Source organism: Eulemur rufifrons, chromosome 15, assembly GCF_041146395.1.
Source record: "Eulemur rufifrons isolate Redbay chromosome 15, OSU_ERuf_1, whole genome shotgun sequence".
Taxonomy (NCBI): Eukaryota; Metazoa; Chordata; class Mammalia; order Primates; family Lemuridae; genus Eulemur; species Eulemur rufifrons.
In genome coordinates, this window is record NC_090997.1 from 61579542 (window position 1) to 61602105 (window position 22564).

General features: G+C 44.8%; 1 protein-coding gene across 1 annotated transcript in view; it reads right to left on the minus strand.

Moving 5' to 3' along the window:
- Positions 1-22564, minus strand: part of SCML4 (Scm polycomb group protein like 4) — a 53932-nt gene that overhangs the window by 29315 nt on the left and 2053 nt on the right. Inside the window, exons 2-4 of the mRNA XM_069488516.1 lie at positions 6046-6175; positions 3267-3467; positions 431-613 (exon numbers count right to left, since the gene is read on the minus strand). Coding sequence (XP_069344617.1) covers positions 431-613; positions 3267-3467; positions 6046-6175 — 514 coding nt within the window. The remainder of the gene's footprint in view (positions 1-430; positions 614-3266; positions 3468-6045; positions 6176-22564) is intronic.

Genomic DNA, 22564 nt, shown 5'->3' on the forward strand with positions numbered 1-22564 from the left:
TGAAGGGTCTGGCTTCGAGATTAGCCAGCTATGGGAGGGGACGGTGACACAAGGGCGGGGGCTGGAGGAGAAGCCAACTATGGCCTGCTTTACTATGACAGGCAACTGTCCTGAACCGAGCCTGAGCTGCAGATGGGCGGTAGTTATATCTCTGAGTGAAATTTAAAGTTCAGAGGCAGAGTTCCAATTCCAAGACGGCAAGTATAGACGCAAGCTGGCTTCGCTCCCTCCCCCACCCACACACACAGAAAACCAAAAACAAATATCCAGCCCTGAGATTATCACCAGAAATATCCCGGTACTCAAATAGGAAGATGAGACAATTCCCAGGGCCACAGAGAAGTGACAAACCTTGAACAGGTGGGAAGAGAATCAGACCTCTGCATCCGCGGTGGCTCCCCGAGTCTGTCGGGCACCGAGCGTGGCCTACCTGATTCCATCCTCCCCTCCTCTTTCTCAGAGGCGCTGGGGCCCCTGGGGAAGGGCTGGTGGCTGAAGAGGTCGTCACACAGCAGGCTTCGGCACAGCTTGGCGAGGAAGTGGAGGACGTAGCCGACGCTGTTCACCACGGGCAGACTCCGCAGGTGCTGTTTGCCATCAAAGGAAGCCGAGACTGGAAAACCACAGAGACAGCAACTCAGACCTGGGCACTGGAGAAACCGCCAGTCAGACAGCCCCGGGGAAGAGCTTTTTGTGTTCATTTGTGTTTTGTTGTTAAGTAGGCTTCATATTCAAGTGCCAGAAACCAAAGAGCTGCTGAAAAGGGGGTGGGCATTTCACAGGGACATAGGGACCAAGCTGAAAGAGCTCCCAAAGGTGAAAGCTGGGACAGTTTGAGCAACAAAATAAACATGAAATGTTAGATAACCAAGGTACAAAATAAATACATTGAATATGCCCCAATTCATCTGGCATTTTCCCCGCTCCAGCCCTAGAGACAGCCACTTAGCCAAGAGTCCTGCTTCCTTTGATTAAAGAGAGATATTTAGAAACCAAGATCAGGGACTGGATGTGCTCATTGCTACTGGGGTGTCAGTGGCTCTGGGCCTCCTGGTGGACAGAGCTAAGACATGTGTCTATGCATACTGTCCCTTTAGAACTATTTCTCTCTCTGCGTGTATTTATAGACAGATAGAACTATCTATATCTATGTCTAGAGAGAGAGACAGATACAGATATGTGGATACATTCAAATAAACCTGAGTGCACACGGATGTCTCCCACTCTAACGCAGCACCACAGAGTTCAGGGCGTGCTGTTAGGGAAGCCGTCAGGGGAAGAATCTCTGTAAAAGGGAATAACCTCTCTGCAGTGATGCTAGATTAGAGAACTGAGAAGCAACACCAGTTTCTTCCAGCCCAGGCCATGTCCCCTCCTGCATTTTCCTCACAGCCCTCTCTCACCCTAGGACGTGCACTTGAACTGCACCGGAGGGGCGCACAAGGAGACCCCAGACAGGACATCCCGCTCCCACTGCAGCCTCCACCACTCAGCAGCTGCACCTAGAAGGCAGCCTTCGTTTTCACAGTACATCTCCCGAGGCCTGGCAGACAGCAGGGGCAACCGTAGGTAGTTTTGCTTTCAGAGCTCAAAAGAAAACACCCATCTTAATTAGAAGTCAAAAGAATCCATTTCTTGTATGTAGCTCTTTCTAGTTGGACAAAAGCTTTTGTATTCATCACCTCACCAGGCCTCCTGACAGTCCTACGAGGACCGTGGGCCGAAAGTTGTTACCCCATGTCACAGATGGGGAAACTGAGGAGAGGGCCTGGCATGGTTTCCCCAGCTCATGTGGCCTATATGTGGCACTTGCCTGTCATTTTAACACTCCAGGTGACTCTGATTGGAAGAACCAGCCAAAGAGCTGCTGAGTTGCTCATTAACGGGTCGTCCAGCCACTCTGGAAATTCCCTCTTAGTATGGCCAAAGCCGCTCACTCGCTCACTCGCTCACTCGGTGCTTCAAAGGCTGGGGGATGTAGAGACTGCACCTCCGGCAGGGGCACCTCAGGGCCTTAGGCCTGTCCCGCAGGTCAATGTGCGAACATTCCTGATGTGCCTGAGTGATCACATAAGTGGGGAAATTCCACCTCTTGGAGGATTCGTGAGATCATAAAATCTACCCCTCCGGGAGGGTGGCTACGGCAGAGCACCCCAACAGCTGTGCTGGGAGTGGCTTGTGGGGCTCTGCGGTACTGTTCCCCTCAACCCTGGGGGTGGCTCCTCCGGCCACAGGCAGTTTGCTTCCTTTACCCACATGCCAGCACCCCTGCTGCCATGTTCTATGTGTTTGGAAGGCAGTGCCCTAAGGACCAGGAACCTGACTATTTCTCCTTGAGTCCCCTCCCGCCCTACACCGCCTTGGTGCTTCATGTCACCTTGCTGAGCCTCCATATCACCTTCTGTAACATGAGAAACCACCTCACCATTAGCGACCCCAAGGCACCCATGTGAGGGGCAGCCCAGTGCTCCCACATTCTCCAGGACGCTGAGCTTCCCCGCCACCCTGCTTGGTGGTAGGTGCTGGGACAAAGGAATGAAGCAGAGTAAGGAAGGATAAAGAGTGACAAGGGCTGATCTCTTAGACAGGGGTCAGGAAAGAACTCTTTGATGAGGTGGCATTTGAGTAGAAACCTAAAGGACATCCAGGATCAAGTCACAGGAGCATTCCAGAAAGAGAGAACAGCAGGTGGAAAGAGCCTGAAGCAAGAGTACGGTTAGGGATACAGGAGACCAGCAGGGAAGCCACCATGGCTGGAGCAGAGTGGGGTATAAGAGAGTGAGCAAGAGATTGAAGAGGTAGCCAGGGCCGGGTTGCATAGGACCTGTGGGCCCTTGTAATGACTTGGCTTTTACTCTGAGTGACATGGGAGCCATTGGAGGGCTTAGGGCAGAGGAAGGCATGATCTGACTTAGATTCTTAGAGAAGCAGCATGGTTGCTGTGGGTAGCGAAGGCCGCTGGATCCTGGGTATGTGCTGAAGGTACAGCAGTAGCATTTACTGATGGGTTGGAAGGCAGGGTGGGAGAAAGAGAAGATTCAAGGATGAGGATTCAGACACCTAGTCTTCCTGTCCAGGACTGAAAGCATCTTCTCCTCCAGCCCTGAGAGAGGCCTTCAGCTCACAGGCTCCTAAAGGCCCCGGGAGCCCAGTAGGTGGAGGCCAAACCCTGGCCACACCCACCGTCCCCAAGCCTGAGTGCTGACGCCTTCCTCTCCAGGGAGCCACCTACTGCCCTCTTCATGCAACCTGCCCCAGGGCCTTACCTGACACCACCTCGCCCCCGTAGCCCTGCTTGACCAGGGAGAACACCAGCTTCTGCTGGTGGGCACAGTCGATGCACGCTTGGACGGCCTGCTGCAGCACCGCCGACGGCCTCTCGGGCCCGAAGTGCTCCGGGAGCTGCTGCACCTTCCTCCTCTCCAGGAACGGCCCCGCGTTGGCCTGCTTGTTGATGTAGAGGCAGACTGCGGAAACAGAGGCCAGAGCCCTGAGCATCGGACGCACACCTGGCCAGCAGGCTGCTGCTGTGTGCCCCCTGGGCCCTGGCCTTGGAAAGCTGGAGAGGGCAAAGGGGGGACAGATTCTTCCCAACTTAAGAAGTAAAAGAGGCAAAAGAGCCAAATGCCCCAACTGCCAGGGCCTGCTCTTGGCGGCCTCCTGCTGGGGAACAGAGGGAGCTGGGCCCACTCTGGATACTTAACTCCGAATTAAAGACAATACTGGCGGCCCACGTGGACTGTGCATAAATGTATTTCCACGCTGGGAAGTACACATACAACACCTCCCCTGCTCCTCCAATGAGCCGTCAGGCTCCATATGAGGTTTGCCATTTCTTTGGTAACCTTCTATGAATAAAAAACCCAGATGATGCTGATCACTCCAGAGACTCTGTATTCAGTGGAGTTCTAAAGACAGTGCTAGTTACAGCCTCAGGGAAAACAAATGCTCAACAACCCATTTAGGTGAGACCAGTCAGTGGTGCCCACACTGTTAAAGGTAATATACCCCATCAATAAAAAATTGTTTAGCATATGACCCAAACTGTGTTTATTTATTTACAGGTTATATGCATTCTTAACTCTATTAATGCATTGTGTACATTTTTTACAGGAAAATGTCACATTTATATAATGTAAATCTTTAGAAAAGTTAAAATATCTACAAAACTGGTTTTCATATACGATAGATTTCAGTAAATCACAATGGAATCTTTATGAATTTTGCAATTAAAAAGAAATATAAATCCTTTTTAGGATTTAAAGCTTTAGGGTTTAAAACTTTTGTACAGAGCAGATCACCCTATGAGTTAATTATCATCAGTATAATTAGCTTGGTCATTTGGGTGAGGGGGTTCAGACCTAGTTTATATTATAAGTTCAACTTAACTAAGTACCCCACCTATAATTCAGCAATAGCTGTCTACCTGGTCAGCCTGCCTTCAGACTATTTGTTTTAGGATTCCTATTGTCCTACTGATATCAAGCCAAGCTCCTTAACAAGTGAAAGAGTGCCCTAGCCTACCTCTTAAGAAAAACTACCCAAACTTGGAAATAAGATAGAAAAGCTATTTCCTTCCCTTTCCGTGACCTAGGAAAGCATTGTGTAATAAGTATTGTAGGCATTTCAAACATATCCAAGAAATAGAAATTTGTAAAGGATGAGATAAAAATGAATACTAATAGCAGGTATTATATTGCTTCCACACATGTATGATGGCTCGGATGTGTCTGCCCCCCGCCCCCACCTCTTCCCAGCCCCAGGCCATGAGCATCTTACCTTAGAGGCCGCTGGTGCAAGGGAATGTTGAAGAGGGACTTTTAGAGGAGACCAATAGCATTTTGGAAAGGTTACAGATGAAGAAAGAGTTTTGGCTGAGCACCTACTATACTCTCAAGACAAGCCCACTTAATGCTAATGAAGAAACCGAGGCTGAAAGCAGTGAGATGGCTGCTCCCAGTCTGCAGTCCTAGCGGCACAGCAGGGACGTGGACTAAAGGTCTTCTGATGACAAATGCTCTTGTCACTCCACCAGGCTGCCTGCTCGGCCTTTCACGCCAGGCGATAAGGAAAACCCAATGAACAAGAGACCTTCGTGCCAGGCACTACGCCACCCCTACAGGGAAAGAGTGAACAAAATGAAGCAGCTGCTGCCCGCACAGAGCTTATGGCCGGGTGGGGAAGGCAGATCTGTTCAGATGACCCCACGAGCTGCTGTGAGAGATGTGGGGGATGGCAGGAGAGCCCATCCTGGGGGCCCTGGCGGGAAAGTCGGGGAGACCTTCTGGAGGGAGGGTGCCTGAGCTGAGACATACGGGAGGAACAGGGGACCAGGAGGGAAGATCAGTCCAGAAGGAGGGAGAGAATAGGCTAAGACCCCATGGCCGTCCTAGGGGCTGAGAGAGGAGCAGTGCGCTGGAGCCTGCAGGGCCCTTTCGGCCATGTTAGCAAGTTTGGTCTTTACCTAAGAGCAGTGGTGGGGACTGAGGCAGTGGGTTGCGATGGGGGGACTTTGTGTGCACGTGTGTGCACGAACATGTGTGTGGCACTGTCAGGTTGTTGTTACTGTTATGTTGAAACTGTGGGTTGGTGGGTGCCCCATGAGAAAGACACTGGGATGCACGCCACCCTGGCTGGACTGGAGGGTTTTGGGTGGGACCAAGGGAGGTGAGGATCCTTAGGAGATCCAGGAAATGGAACGAGAACACTGTTCAAGGCAAGCAGGCTTATGTTGGTGCAAAGGGAATCTGCTCTGAAAAGAAACATATCTGGCCACTCTTGTCCACACCTCCCCCTGCCACCCAAAGTAACCCTGAAACCCAAGATGCATTGAAAACCAAGTTTCAAATAATCCAAGCTGCGAGGCACATAAATTCATGTTTTCAGAGATCTGGTCGTCCTGTCTGCTGTCTGGCTAACACACTAAATCCTTCATTAGAGCCACTCATCGGCAACTCTTTAGCTCACAAAGCAACTGTTAGGCTGCAGCCGCCCGGTTCTTTGCAGGCCTTCTTTGCAGCCTCGGAGCTCATCCTGCGGACCTACCTGTGACAGCCTGTGGGGCCACCATGCTGGGGACGGTGGCTGCGTCCTGAGGAATGGAGCTGAGGTCGGGCTCCGGGGTACTCCGCAGAGGTGAGAGGGATAACGGAGTCGTGAGAACCCCAGGCTGGAGCTGCAAGACAGAGTCCATTTGGTCAGTGAGAATCTAGGAATGCTCCCTACGCCTTGCCAGAACCTTTCCTGGTTGGCAGTTAACTGTCACCACTCTACCATGCTTCCACGCCTTTCTATGGTGTAGCTTTAGGGCCTGAACTTCAGTTTCAAGTTCATGGTCAGGATTCATATTTGGGGTCACATTCAGAGGTCAGACTGTACCCAATCCTTACAGTGGAGCCACCCAGGAAATGAACTATCATTCAGTGGCAGTTGGTATGGAAGCGCACAGAGATGTGAACAGCTGAAACCACGAGCTCTTTGAGTGCAGGATGCAGGATGGGAGAGACAGGTTCCAGCCTGCACTCCCCCTCCCACCCCCCGCCATGCTCCCTAAAATCCTATGGACAGGGCTTTCCCTACACCCACCTCGAGACTGACCTTGAATCTTTCCTCCCTCTCTGACAAGCTGTCTGCTCACAAAGATCACTGGGCCCTGCTGAGAAAGAGAGCAGAGCCACTCCTGCAAGAGCTGACACGCTGCTCAGTGTCCCTTTCCTGCAGCAGACTGCCAGCACCAGCCTGGATGTGGACCCATGTGCATTTTCTGACAGTGAGCGGCAGCCACCCTGAAAGTCTCACTTGAAACCACAAAAGAAGAGCTGAAATGTGCTCTTCTGGAATAAGGGGGAGAAGGCTACTTGATGATCCCCACATCAACAAGTCACTCTTTGTACCAAGCTTGGTACAGAGACAAGCTTTTGATCTTAGTTCTCCACCCCAAAACAATGACTAAGTCAGGAGCTTCCCCTCTTCACCACTGAAATACATCTAGACCCCACTCCAGTCAGTCAGTCTCCGGGAGTGGGACCCAGGCAGCAGGAGTTTTAACAGTTACTCGGATTCTACACAATTAAAGTTGAGGACCATTGCTCAACACCAGAGCTTTTTAACTTTTGCAATCAACCTCCTGGGGGTTTCATTAAAATGCAGGGTCTGATTCAGGAGGTCTAGGGTGGGGCCTGAGCTTCTGTATTACTCATGAGCTCCCAAGTGGTACTGATGCTGCTGGTCCGTGGACCCACCACACTTTGAGTAGCAAGGTTGTACATTCTGTTAACATGTGTGCAGTCCCCATCCATATCCTAACTTTCTTCCTGGATTTTTAGGATAGGATAACAATAATAGTCATAAAGAAATAGTATTCCAACTGCTAGTCACCCAATCATTCTGTATTCATTCATTTATTTAACAAATATGTATTGAGAGCCTATTTCATACCAGATAGTCTTCTAGCTTCTAGGAATACAACAGGGAACAAAGTGGATAAAAATCTTTACCTTCATGGAACTGATATTCTGTTGAAGGGAGACAGACAATAAATAGAATAAACAGGTAAATGATACAGTATGTTAGAAGGTGATGAGAGCTGATGGTGGAAATGAAGAGGGAAGGGCCACGGGAAGTGCAATTGAGCAGTTTGTACTTTGGGTTGGAATTTTAAAGCAGAGTGGTTAAGGCACTGCTTGGGTGACATTGCACAAAGATTTGAAGGAGGTGAGGAAACAAGCCATATAGATGTCTAGGGGAAGAATATTCCAGGCAACAAGACTATCGAGTGCAAATGTCCTGAGGCAGGAGTATGGGAGGGTTTGTGGAACCGTAGGGAGACCAGAGTGAGACTGGGGAGGTACTGAAGCTAGATCTGGCAGGGCTTTGTAAGGCCTTTAGCTATTGCTGTGAGCTCTTTTGAGCAGGGAAACAATAGGATCTAAACTAACATTTTAATAATACTTTTGTTGTGTTGAAAAGGAACTGAAAAGGGCAAAAGTGAGGACCACTAGTCTAGAGCAGATGAGAGATAACAGAATGTTGGATCAGGGTGATAGCAGTGGAGGGATGAGAAGTGGATGGATTCTGAATACGTTTCGAAGGTGGAACAAACAGGATTTACCAACACACTAGTTGTGGTATGTGAGAAAAGAAAGAAATCAAAGATGACTCCAAGGGTTTGGGCCTGAAAGGCTGTAGGTAAAGTAAGGTTTTTTTGGAAGGGAAGGAGGGGAGAGCAGAGGGGGCTAGAGAAGATCAGGGGTTAGTTTTGGACACGTCAAGTTTAAGATGCCTACTAGATACCCAAGTCGATGGCAAGCAGGCAGTTGCATATAGGTTGGAGGTCTGGGGGAAAGTCTAAATGGAAATATAAATTTGGGATTCACTAACACAAAGTTGATATGTAAGGTCATGATAATGGATGAGCTCATCAGAGAAGTGAGTGTAGTTGGAGAAGGATCCAAACATCGAGCCTTGCAAGACTCCAACACAAAGAGGTTGGAGAAATGAGGAAGAAACAGCAACAGAAACTAGGAAAGAGCCTCCAGTGCAATAGAAAGAAAACTAGGAGAGGGTGGTGTCCAGGGAGCCAATTGGAGAAAAGCATTTCAAGGAGGAGAGAGTGATTAACCATGTCAAATCTCTGGGCAGACAAGACTAGGAATGGCTATTAGATTTAGAAACTTATCAATAAGAAAGGTTATGGTACAGTGGGTTGGACTGGAATCAGACTACATCTTTGCCCTCCTGGAACTGACATTGTAATGGAGGCAGACAGAAAACAAACAGAATAAATAAGAAATGATATAGTACATTAGAAGATGATAAGAGCTGATGGTGGAAATAAAGAGGGAAGGGGCATGGGAAATGCAATTGCGGAGTTGTACTTTGGGTTGAAATTTTAAAATAGGGTAATTCCTGATTGGAATAAACTTAGGAAATGATGGGAAGAGAGGCATTGGGACTGGGACATAAAGTCAACTCATTCAAGGAATTTTGCCATAAAGGGAGCAGAGAACTAGCCCCAGCAAGAGAGAAAAACAGGATAAAAAGATTGTTTGCCCCACAGTGAGATACCACCTCACCCCACTGGGATAGCTACTATCAAAAAACCCCCCAGAAAATAGCCAATATTGGTGAGGATATGGAGAATCTGGAACCCTTGTGCACTGTTCGGGGAAATATACTACTGTGGAAAAAACAGTATGGCAGCTGCTCAGAAAATTAAAAATAGAATTGCCGTATGACTCAGCAATTCCATTTCTCAGTATAAACCCCAAAGAATTGAAAGGAGGGTTTCAAGGAGATATTTTACACCCATGTTCATAGCAACAATATTTACAATAGCCAAAAGTCACATTCATAGAGACAGAAAGAACAATGGTGGTTGCAGGGGCTGGGGGAAAGTGGATGGGGAGTTAGTGTTTAACGAGGACAGAGTTTCAGTTTTGCAAGACAAACATTCTGGAAATTGGTTACACAAAAATGTGACTGAAAAGTATACTTAGAAATGGCTGCAATGGTAAATGTTGTGTTATGCTATTTTAGCAAAATTAAAATTTTTTAATTTTAAAGATTTTTTTTGTTTTGAGATGGGAGAAATAACAGTGTTTTAGTACTGGTGGAAGTAATCCAGTAGAGAGAGAAAAGTTGATGCTACATGACAGTGTGTGGAGAACTGCTGGCACCCGAGCTTTGAGTAGGCCAGAGGGATGGAGATTTAGCACATGGGGAGGCGGCCGCCAAAGAGGATGTGTATACCCTTCACCTCGTGCAACAGGATGGGAGGCAGAACACGAAGGTTTGGATGCTGCGGAGGGGAGTGGATGTGGAGGAGGAGCTTGCAGGTCTCTTCTGAGGGTTTCCAGTTTCCTCCTGATACAGGAAGCTGAGCAGGAGCTGGAGGAGGTGAGCATGTTGATGAGCTGGGAGGGTAGGAGGCCTGGGGAAGGCAGCATGGCTGCTAGGAGCACTGAGGGGACACTAGCATATGTGGAAATGAGTTTGAAATGAGCTCCGTCAGCAGTGAGCACGTTGGCTGCACAGTGCTGTATGGGTGCTGAAGTTGGGGCTCTTGAGAGAGCCCCTATATTAATCAGAAACTCCAATTAACATAGAGATTTCATCTCATTCTCAGTGTAGCATTTGAAAAATGAAAGGGCCCATCATGTAGAAATACACTGCTAAATATTACAAAAACAATTTAAAAGAAACCTCAGTGGTGGGAATGAGTGACCAGAAACCTTCTGTGACTCAGTCACCATGACTTTGGTGTGGCTTCCTCCACTGTCAAGTGTGACAAGGGCAGCAGCTGCCTTACTGTTCTTGGAGATCATGTACCAACAGTCCCATGACTGCCTTTCTAGGCGTGATTTCCTGCCTTGCATGGCTTGTCATGGAGAGGCTGAATGTGACAGAGTCCCCAAGGACTTCAGGCAGCAGACTCTGGGAGAACCTTGGCGAACGAAATCCTCCTTCACAAGCCTAAAGCCCTCTAACCCCCAACACAGAGATAATGATGCTCCTGGGGGGTGGGGGGTGGGAAATGGAATTGGCAAATTGTCATTTTTCCCTTGTGGTCTTTAAGTAAATCACAGAAAGATCCTTGTGATCCTTCCTTAGAAAGATGATGATGATGATGGCTAAAACATAAATATCCAGACACTGTTTACTATTCATCGAAACATCATAACTATCCTAATGTCTAAAGCTTGCCACTATTTTAATATCTATTAGAGAGGAACGTGTTCTTTGAACCCACCTCAAATGAAGTAATAGAATTACAATTGGCTGTCACTTCTGCCCATTTCTGCCCAAGTGAAGCAATTACAGGGGTTTGACTAAGTTGGGGGTTGCAAGGAAAACCTTCTGTATACATCCAACCTCTAAAACAACTGCTAGGACTCTTGAATTTCATTCAACTATGGGTAGTACATGGATTTTTAAAAACATCCTTTTTGCAAGAGAAAAAAATCATCAGCAGAAATACCCTTTTGACTTGACATTCAGAAATTTCTATCTGGGTGCTTAACATAAAGAGTCAGAAATAGCTTAGCATAGAAAAAAGAGCCACCCATGATTTTAGAAAGCTCCTGAAATCGAGGCGCACAGATATGAGCCCGCTGGCTGGAAGCATTCCTCTGCTGTGACGTGGGGCCCAGTGTGTCACCACAAGCCTCTCCCACATGTGGAATGGGGAGCTCCCCCTCTGCTCCCAACCTATCCAAGCTGTTCTCTGGCAGGGCATTTGTCTTTGTCATTGTTGCCTTGGCTTTTTAAAAAAATTTGCTTGTTTGTTTTATTTTGTTTTTTAAATAGAGAAAATAAAACATAATGCTGATATATTGGCTTCTAATACCATTCTTCAATAAAAGTAACCAGGACTCCTTACAGAAATGGCTGCTTCTAGGACCAGGTTAGGGAATACACATGATGAGCCTAGAGCATCTGCTAGTGCCAGAAAGTAAGAAACTACTAAAGAAAAAAAGACCACACACAACAATGGGGGTTGGTTACAGGGACACAGGTGCCAATGGAAAAAGCTTACTATGGCCAAATCTAGACCCATATAAGCAACAGATAAATAATATAGTAATGGATAACTCAAAGTATAAAATAAATATCCATGAATCTATACTGATATAAATGGCTAAGTAAATAAATGGGGGAGAACAGATGAATCTCCAGTGCATAAAAATCCCAAATGACTTATGTCACTATTTCACCCTCAAGTAGGTGAAGCATAACTCCCCACTCAAGTGTGGGCTGTGCATAGTAACTTTCTTCCAAAGAGTATAGTAAGGACATGGGAGGAAACATACCTTTACAGTGGGAAACCTGACAAATACCACTTCAACCATAGGATCAAGGTCAACATCAACGGTGATGTGTCATGTTAATAGTATGTGCTCTTATTATGATACAACGAAAACCACACTTTACCTCTGGATCTTCTTCCCCAAAACGCATGGCCCCCATCTAATCAAGAGAAAAACATTAGGAAAACCCAAATTGCAGAACATTCTACAAAATATCTGACCAGTACTCCTCAAAACTACCGAGGTCATCAAAAACAAGGAAAGTCTGAGCAACTTTCACAGCCCAGAGGAGCTTAAGGAAACATGACAACTAAATGTAATGCAGGATCCTGGGACAGAACAGGGAAAAGCTAATGAAATTGAAATAAAATATTGATGTTATTTAATAATAATATATTCTTATTGGTTTCCTGGTTGTGGCAAACATACCATAGTAATGTAAGATGTTAACAATAGGGGAAACCAGGCTTGGAGCACATGAGAATTCTCTGTTCTATCTTTGCAGCACTTCTATAAGTCTAAAACTATTCTAAGATAGAGTTTGTTTCAAAAATACTAAAAATGGAATCTGGCAGAATGAACTGGGTAAATGAAGAGGAGGAGAGAAGAGAGTCCTCTCCTCAACACATAAAACCGGAAGACTTGCAGCCCAGGATGCCTTGCTTTGACATACAGGAGCTAATTCTTGGCCTTTGAAGCCAATAACCCTGTACAGATGCTAGTACAGTCGGCACTTTTACCTGAAATTCAAAACTTCAGTCCAACAGGTAGGCGACTCCTCACCCAGGGCCAGGCTGCCCGTGCCTGCTGCAGGGACTGTTGGCCTTGATAGAGTATCAGGGCAGGGTGAAGCGAAGGGGTGGAGTGTCAGTCCCTGCCAGCTGCAGTCTCCACCAAAGGGGCTGGGAACCTGGGACCAGCTCATCTTTCTTTTGCATTTATAGATCCAAATGATGGGCCTGGAGAACTTGCCCCAGCTGTCTTTTGGGGGTGACCTTCTCTAAGACATTTGCTGGAGATTCACTGGAAAGAATTGAGAGGGGGTTTGTTTGCAGACTGAGAGTGACCAGGAGAACATTCAAGGGGACAATGCCAGTTGATGTAAGATTCGAGTATTTTTCTAGAAATATATGAGTTTGACAGTAACAGAAATACTTAAAAAAGTGTCTGGAAGACTGGCAGCAAGAGGTTGGTAACCTGAGGATGGAGAATGTGGATGGGCAAGTATGAAGATGGAGAGAGCTGCCTGCACACCAGCAGAGGACAACCCAACAAAGCAAAATTTAAAAATGAGTTTGGGGCAGCCACGGGCACATACGACAGAGCATGCGGTTTTGGGCCTGGGTTCAAAGTCCAGCTCAGCTACTCACTAACTCTGTTCTGAGGCTCGTTACTTAGGCTCTCAGAGCCTGCCTTTCCTCTCCTGTAAAGTGAAAATAATAATACCTCTTCACAGCCATGTGGTGAGGATTAAATGCAAACGGTTAGCGTCATGCAAAGTGAGAACTCAATAAATGTTCATTTTTGCCATTAGTATTATTGTTACTACTATCAGAAATTCCAAAAAGTCAAATAAGCCCTAAGTTTCTTGCTCATGCAGCCATGGGGAAATTGCCCATCTTTCCTGAGACTCATCTACATTTCTTCACTTGTCACTTGAGATCAGATCTTCACAAATCCTTGCAAACCCACCCTCCTGCCTCACACCTCACAGATGATCCCCTCGGAGAAACATGCTCCTGACACATCTTGAAATGGTTCCTAAGTATTGCTTATGCAGGAGCTATCCTTTCCAAGTGGCATCATTTTTAAGCTACGTCTAAAAAGGAAAAAAAAAAAAAATCGCTTTTTCAGTCAGGCAGTCCTTTGTTCAACAAATACTTCTTAAGCACCTAGTATGTGCCAGGAACTCTTCCAGGTGCTGAAGCTTCAGCTGCACATGGGGAAGATAAAGTCCTTGAGAACAGGTGACCAGGGCAGGCCTACAAAGATCCGAATGACAAGAGGTCACCTATCAATCGTGACTAGGGAAAGAGCTTTCCAGGCAGACGGAATAGCTCGTGAAGCCAGAGTAGCTGGAACTGTGGGCAGGAGGCAGGATGGTGCCAGATGAGGCCAGCTAGCTGGTGAGGATCAGATAACAAGGGCTTTCTAAGTCAGTACCAGGAGTTGAGTGGCGTCCCCATAAAAAGACATATGCTCAAGTCTTAATCCACCCCCCGCCCCGTACCCATGAATATTGACTTTAATTGGAAATAGGGTCTTTGCAGATGCAATCAAGTTAAAATGAGTACATGCTGGATTAGAGTGGGCCCTAACCCCATGACTAGTGTCCTTATAAGAAGAGGGAAATTTGATATAGAGTTAGACACCTGGAGAGAATGCCATGTGACAACAGAGGCAGAGATCAAAGTGATGTGTCAACAGCCAAGAAACACCAGGATTGTCGGCAACCACCAGAAGCCAGGAAGGGGCAAGGAAGGCTGCTTCCCTGGAGCCTTTGTAGAGAGCGTGGCCCTGCTGAGACCTTGAGCTTGGACTTCTGGCCTCCAGAAATGTCGTTTTTAAGCCATCCAGTTTGTAGTACTTTGTTACAGCAGCCCTGGGAAACAAATATGGTCAGGATAAGGAGTTTGGATTTCATTCTAAGAGTTATGGAAGTAGTTAGAAGATTTTAAGCTGGGACCCACACACTCAGTTTTTGTTTTAGGAAGATAAGTACGGCTGCTGTTAGAGAGAATGGATGGGAGGTGGAGACAGAGTGGAGAAGAGAATACTAGTTAAGGGAGGTATCACATGGCCCAGCTGAGAGACACTGGTGGCTGAACTAGGGTGGAAGTGAGGAGGTAGAAATAATTGGTTGGATTCAGGGTGCACTTTAGAGATGGAATTGAGGTGGCAGGTGAGAGAAAGCACAGAATCTAGGATAACGTCTACATCTATTCACAAAACCTTGCCTTTGATAGTATATTTTTGTCACATCAGTTTTAAAACATTACCATTTGTTTACTTATTGCTGATTTAGCTAAATTATTAACTACACTTTTTATTGGGGGAGCAATAACACTGGCTTTGTCTCTAAGTTTCAAAACATTCCTTCTCTAATACTCAAGTAGTAAACCCTCAGAATGGAACGGGAAAAGGTCTGTGCAGAACGTTGGGAGAGGACACAAAGAGAAGGGGAGAATCCATATTTCCTCACTGCGGAAATGGACACTGAGAACTGGCCTGGATCCTGTCCTCAGCTACACGTTGCCCGCCGCTCTGCAGGGCAGTGGCAGGAACACAGGACTCGGAGATAGTGACTGGCCGTCCAACCCCGGTTCTGCCGCTGACTCACATGGGACTCTGAGCAACTCACTCAGTGCCTCTGAGCTTCATCTTCTAAAGCCATTCAGTGGGTTACAGTTGTTGGTTTCTAAGCTCTCCCCAACTCATGATGTTGCGCGTGTAACTTTCATTAGACTACTTTGGAAAACGTTAAGGAATTTGAGACAAAACCAGGGTCAGTCCCAAAGTTTGAATGTTGATTAGAAGAAATATAACATCCTAATTTTCTTTGAAATTCTGTTTCTGATAATATAGAAAATTCAGTTATTAGGATCAACTAAAAACAAGAAATAATAGAAAAATGCAAAAAAGAATAAAAGTATGGAGGTGCTGACAATACATAAAGAATAATCAGGCCAAAATACAAGTGAAATTTGGACCCTGGGAATTGCTATGGAGCCCTGGGCTTACCCAAAGGGCTACAACCTTAAGTAAGGGTGAGCCAGTTGTAAACTTGTCCCACCTGTCCCCTACTCCTACCTGGCTATAAGGAAAGTTGACACTGGGGGAAGGGGTGTGCAGAATCTCTGAGAAGATATTACCACAAGCCAGATGTCACACAGATTTGCAGCCCAAATTTACAGAACTTGAGTAATCAAGAAAACTTTAGGCTGCGAATTTACTTCAAAAATTACCCAATCTGGCAGTATGCCAGGTACCAGAAAAAGCAAAAGCAAACATAAATCATCTCTGGAGAAAGGCCTCAAAGAAGTCCCAAAAAATAATTTTTCAAAGTCAACGAAGAACAGTCCAAAATCCCCAAGCACATAAGGAAACAAGGAACCAAAGAATGAATCCACAATAAAAACACACAGCAATAAAACTTCACAAATACTTAAGATATTTCAATTATCAGACAGATTCTAAGAACAACTATGATATTATGTGTAAAGATATAAAGGATAAACTTGAAAACATCTCTAGGGAACAAAAAAACTATTTAAAATAACATTGCAAATTTGAAAAAGAACCAAATTTAACTTTTATAGATAAAAAAATACAACTAAAATTACAAAGTAAATGGATAGATTTAACAACATAGTAAACCTAGCTAAAGAGAGAATTAATGAGCTGGAAGATATGTCAGAAGAAATTATCCAAAAAGCACCACAGAGACAAATAAATGAAAACTATGGAAGAGAGGTTAAAAGGCATGGAGAATATGAGAAGTTTTAACAAAAGAGTTTCAGAAGTAAAAGATGTAGAGAATGAAAAAGAGACCATATCTGAAGAGACAATGGCTGACAATTTTCCAGAGCTGATGAAAGATTCCAATTCACAGATTTGGGAAGTCCAACAAATCCTAATTAGGATGAATAAAAAAGAAATCCAGATGTAGACACAACAGAGTGAAATTGTAGAACACCAAAGAAATGAAGAGAAAAATCTTAAAATTAGCTTACAAATACAAATTATCTTCCAAGGAACACTCAAATAATTTAGAAGGAGAGCTGAGTTCTCTACAACAATGAGCCCCAGAATATAAATGGAATAATCTTCAATGTGCTTCAAGAAAATACTTAACAACCTAGAATTCTACACCCAGCAAAAATATTTTTTTTTTTCAAAAATTAAGGTAACATAAAGACTTCCAGACAACAAAAACTAAGGGAGTTCATCATTAGAGGACCTATATTAAAGAGACCTGTAAAAGATGTACATCAGGCAAAAGGAAACGGACCCCAGATGGAAGATCTGATATGCAAAAAATAAATGAAGAATTTTTAGGCTGGGCGAGTTGGCTCACACTGTAATCCCAGCACTTTGGGAGGCCCAGGAGGGAGGATCGCTTGAGCCCAGGAGTTCACAACCAACCTGGGCAACATAGTGAGACCATCTCTACAAGAAACAAAAAAATTAACCAGGCACGGTGACACGGACCTGTAGTCTCAGATACTTGGGAGGCTGAGGCAGGAGGATAGCTTGAGCTCAAGAGTTCAAGGTTGCAGTGAGCTATGATTGCACCACTGCACTCCAGCAGCCTGGGCGATAGAGCAAGACTCTTTCTCTAAAGAAAAAATAAACTTCAAAAGAAGGCAGAAAAGATACATAAAAGAACATATTAATAGAATGGTGGGACAAATAGAAAACAAAAACTAAGATATAGATTTAAATTCAAATTCATTGATAACTTCTTTAAACAAACACCAAAACTGTGAGACAATAAATTTCTGTTGTTTAAGTCACCTAGTGTGTTGTATTTGTTATAGCACCCCTAGGAAGCTATTACTAGTACACTAGAGTTTTTAAAAATTGCACTCTCCCTCCTTTCCTTCCCCTCTTTTATGGACTGTGTCTACCCCACCCCAAACGACCATCTGCAAAGATCCTATTTTCCAATAAGGTCATAGTCACTGGGTACTAGGAGTTAGGACTTCAACATCTTTTTGAGGGACACATGTTGAAGCTCTAACTCCCGATGTGAAGGTATTTGGAGCTGGGGGTTTGGGAGGTGATTAGATTTAGACAAGGTCACGAGGGCGGGGCCTCCGTAATGGGATTAGTGTTCTTTAAAGAAGAGGAAGAGAGACCAGAGCTCACTCTCTCTCTGCCATGTGAGGGCACAACGAGAAGGTGTGCATTGCCAAGAGAGCCCTGACCAAATCCTGCTGGACCTTGATCTTGGGCTTTCCAGCCTCCAGACCTGTGAGAAAATAAATTCCTGTGTGTAAACCACTCGGTCTATGGTATTTTGTCACCGCAGCCCGAGCTGACTAATACACCTCCCCATTCCTACTTAAGGAAGGCTAGCCTTGTCCGTGTCCCTGCCTGTAGCTTTCCCTGGGGACACATTTCTCCATTTCTCACTCACACTCTTTCGTCATTCAAGGCTCCCTCAGGGTTCTGAGGGGAGCAGCCCTAGGGGAAATTAAGTAACTCACTATGTTTAATCTCAGACTTTAGTCTAAACACTTGCCTGTTGAAAATAAAAATTGGTTCCAATAACAAGAAGTTTGTGGCCAATGACCTAATTTCATTCCTGGGAGTCAGCCCATGACTGGGTCCATTCATACTGTTTTCCCTCTGCACTTGGGGAATAGATGGAGGGACCCACGTCCTTTGGCCTTGAGGCCGGCTGTGGTCAAATCTGGGTTTCTATTAAATCATCTTTGCAATAAGACTTCCCTAAGAAAATAAAACTGCCCAAATAAAATATAGCTCCTGCATCACAATGACGGCAGAAGGGCAGGAACGAGGTGGGAGGGGGACGGTCCAGCTTTCCTGTGCCTTTCAGAGCTGCAAACGAGATGAGGGTAGGAAGAGAACGCTGCCGCTTTCTCCCACCAACGCCTTGTTGAGTTCACATTCTCCTCTGGGTCCAGAGATGGGCTGAAACTGGTGGGGAAGTAGGGAGCGCTGCTGCTGTACCTGGGGTGGGGAGGAGCGGTCTCATCACCTCCTGACAAAGGAGACAATGAAGCCGGTACCCCACGGGTACCAGGAAGGAAAAAGAAAACAAAAAATGCCATCCCTGGATAAAGCAGAGTTCTGAAAAACAGATCTATGCACGAGAATTATTTAAGGGAATGTTCACTATGCCCTCTGACCCAACAATCTTTAGTAGAAACCACGTTTCAAGGACTGCTTGGTACAATTGGGTTTCTTACAGAAACTGGTGAGGGGGCTAAGTTCCGTGCACCACGGATTGCAAACAGCCAGCCACGCTGATGAGAGCACAGGCAGTGGACTTGGGGCCCAGGCATTCCGTGCTCAGCAGGACTCAGAGCAGTGGGCTGCTGGAGTCGGTTTAGATGAGTCCATAGGAGAGCACTGTTAAATTTTCAGGAATATTGCAAGTTGATTGTTAAACATAGCCATTATTAAAAATTAAAGTATATACATTTACAAATTAAAGTTCATTAAAAACAAAAGTAATAGATACTCAAAACTCATCATTTTCTCATTATTTTACTGAGGCATCTGTACTTCTAAGGATGTGCTATTTGCTGCACATCTTTTCCCAACTCCACGTTCAGGGACGTCACATGGGTGGCTCAAAAATTGGCCATGTTGGAATATTTGCACCTTGGAATTTGGCAAATGCTGGAAATTAGGGCTGGATTTATTATTTTGTTGATTTATAAGAAATCAACTTAAGAAAATCCATCACTTAAGAAAATGACAGAGAACGTGTTTAAAAGGCAGATTAATCTTGAAAGTGTGTTATGTCTGTAGTTGTTACATTGTGAATAACACGAAAAACTGAAATTCTTTTTTGTTTTCAAAAACTATTATCCAAGCTGGGGGCAGTGACATGCTCCTATAGTCCCAGCTACTCAAGAGACTGAGGCAGGAGGATTGCTTGTGCCCAGGAGTTCAGGGCTGTAGTGAGCTGTGACTGTGCCTGTGAATGGCCACTGCACTCCAGCCTGGCCAACATAGCGAGACCCCATTTAAAAAAAAAAAACAAAAACTATTATCCAATTCAGCAGTCATTCACTCTCTTAACAAACAAGGGAAGCTCCGACATACCCCTTCATTGTTTATTAATACATGCATTTTACTCCTTAACATCAATGAAAATATCAACTAACATTCATGTCAGGAAAGCTACACTCAGAGTGCTGGCTGTAAACCATCCACCCGTATAGCAGAGCTCCTGCTGAGCCCCGCTCCTGACCCCTGCTCCAGTGGGGTAACAGGGGGCAACAGAAGACACAGCAGAGAGAGTCCCTATCCCACATGCCACACAATGTTCAACCCAAGAGAATGGCCGCTGCCTGGTGACAGTGTCATCATTTACCCCACGGCCACAGGTGGCATCCCACATCTGCCATCAGCAAGAGAAGGACCTTGAAAATGAGCACAGGAAGAGTTGCTAGGTAACCACTCTTGCCATCCATACTATTTAGCTACTCGTGGTGTTCATAAATACGGCTCCAAGGCAATACAAGATCTGGACCACCACAGAAACAGTGATGCCAATTCAATGGTTCTAATGAAAACACACGTTTTAGAAAGAAGCTTTAAATAAATGTTAAGACAAACAAACACCCTTTCTACTTAAGTTTGAACATTCTCTTACTTGAGATTTTTGTGAACTTGACTTCCTTGTTACACAGGGCCAAGAACACCTACTTTTGGGGCAAAAAAAAAAGGACGAAAATGAGAAAGAGAGAACAAAACAATTCAAAGTACTGAAAGATTACAAAATACTGTATCTATCCATATTAATTAGAAAATTACTTTATCAAGTGAAGTTTCCAGTTAACAGAAGACTTACATTTTAACCATTTTGTTTTTAATACTTCAAAAGTGATGTCCTTTCTAGAACATGCTGTACTTTTCTTAACTCATTAAGCAGAGCAGACAGGACATCATTTATTCTTTTTTGAATGTGGAAGCATAATTGCTGCTCTGAACAGTGACACCAAGAGATTGCTGAGGTGTACAGGGCTTGGTTCCTTCCTGCCTAAGTCCTGCAGTTTTTCTGACTCTCACCTCACTATCAAACTACCAAGGATCAAATAAGAAAATACATATCCAGTGCTTTCACCCAGAGCCTCAAACATAAAGGTGCTCAATAAAGGTTCTGTATGACTATTATTGTTATTAGTATTATTATTACCACATGCTGGGGACATACGGCTATTTTTAAAAGCCAGCACTTTTTTCTTCCTGCTTAAATCAGAATCCCAGCCATAAAGACACAGAAGATGGAAATCCCACTATTTGGAGACATTATCATCAGCTGCATCCACGGAACAGAAGCTAGGATCTGTCTTTGGTGCAGACCCTCCCTGTCTCTTTAAAAAGACCTCAGTGTCACGACATGTAAGGAAAATCTACCTGTTGATATTCGGGATTTTCTGAACTAAGGACCTAAACCAACATCAGATGATGCAAACTGAGAGGTCAAGGTTCTGTTTGATAACGAAGAAGCCTCCTTTCAGGGCAGTCAGAGTATAGCTCTTCATAGAACACAGGATGTTAAGAAGTTTTGCTTTCTTTGCCTGGCGTCAGAGGGGGCAGTAAGGCCATTAGATATGCTGCTGTCCCTGCCTGGGTGTGCCGCAGCAATGCGGTTGCAGGCCTGGCACCCAGCGGAGATGGCCAGATAGGTCCTGGGAAGGGCCTGACCTATGAACTCTAGAGCACTGACGTCTGACCGCCAGCTCACCCTTCCTTTTCTGCCTGTAATTCACTCGTGCTATCCTCAAGACTCGGAGAAATGTGACTTAAATGTCACAGCCTGTGTTAACTCTTCTTGGGTCTTGAAGGGAGGTCTCGGACCAGAGGGAGTTCCCACATGTGCACAGTGGTGACTGGCGGAGCAGCTGTGCAGCACCAGGCGAGAAGTGGCAAACGTCAAGCAGCAGAGCTCTGTGATGCAGAGAGCATAATGAGGTAGCCCCAGAATCCCCTGGAGAGGAACCTGCCAAAGGCTCAAAACTGCACTATTTTACTATGATAATATTACCAATATCAATGTATCATCATAATAGTGTTATTGCTATAAAAAATTATGCTATTATTTATTATCTTATAATATTGATAATGTTATTGTTGTATTCTTTGATTGTTCTTTCTTGTTAATATAGTATTATCATATAATTACAACAATAATTATCATTAGTCTTGCAGTATTTAGCTCTGTGTGCAGCCTTCCCTGCCAAAATACCTTCCTCTTCAAATCTAAAGCTACTAAAAAATTAATACCTTTTGCAACAAACTGGATGGAACTGGAGACCATCCTCCTAAGTGAAGTATCACAAGAATGGAAAAACAAACACCACATGTGCTCACTATTAAATTGGAACTAACCGATCAGCACTTCCGTGCACAGATGGAAGTAAAACTCAGCGGAAATCAAGCAGGTGGGAGGGGGTGGAGGGGATGGGTGAAATCACACCGAACAGGTACAATGTATATTATATGAGAGATGGGCACACTTGTAACTGACTCACGCAGTACAAAAGCAATCCATGTAACCAAAACATTTGTATCCCTGTAATATTCTGAAATTAAAATTAATTAATTAATTTTAAAAATCAAATCTAAAGCTACTCCTTGGCTGTGGTAACTGAGCTTGTAAGAAACATGCTTACAGTAAAGGTAAACAGACTCTGGTGGACAGCTTGGAAACATTTTCTTGGTAATAGAATACAAGATCTTTAAGATTAGACCAAGCCATATCTTATTTCACTTGGTCAGGATTTTTTTTTTTTTTAACAACTTCTGGCTCCCTAACTGTGTCCCAGATAGTTAAAATTGCCAAATTAGTTGTCATTTGGTAAATGCAGTGAAACTGTAGAGTTTCCTTGCTGGCTTCTTAATAAAGTCCTTTAATTAATGATAGAATGAGATATCAGGGTCTAGGAAATTGTCCAAATAAAAGTGAGGAGACAACAGATTACCCACTTTATTTTGCCAATTAAGAATAGTTTTTAAATTACCAAATCCTATTAGCATACAACATGTAATAA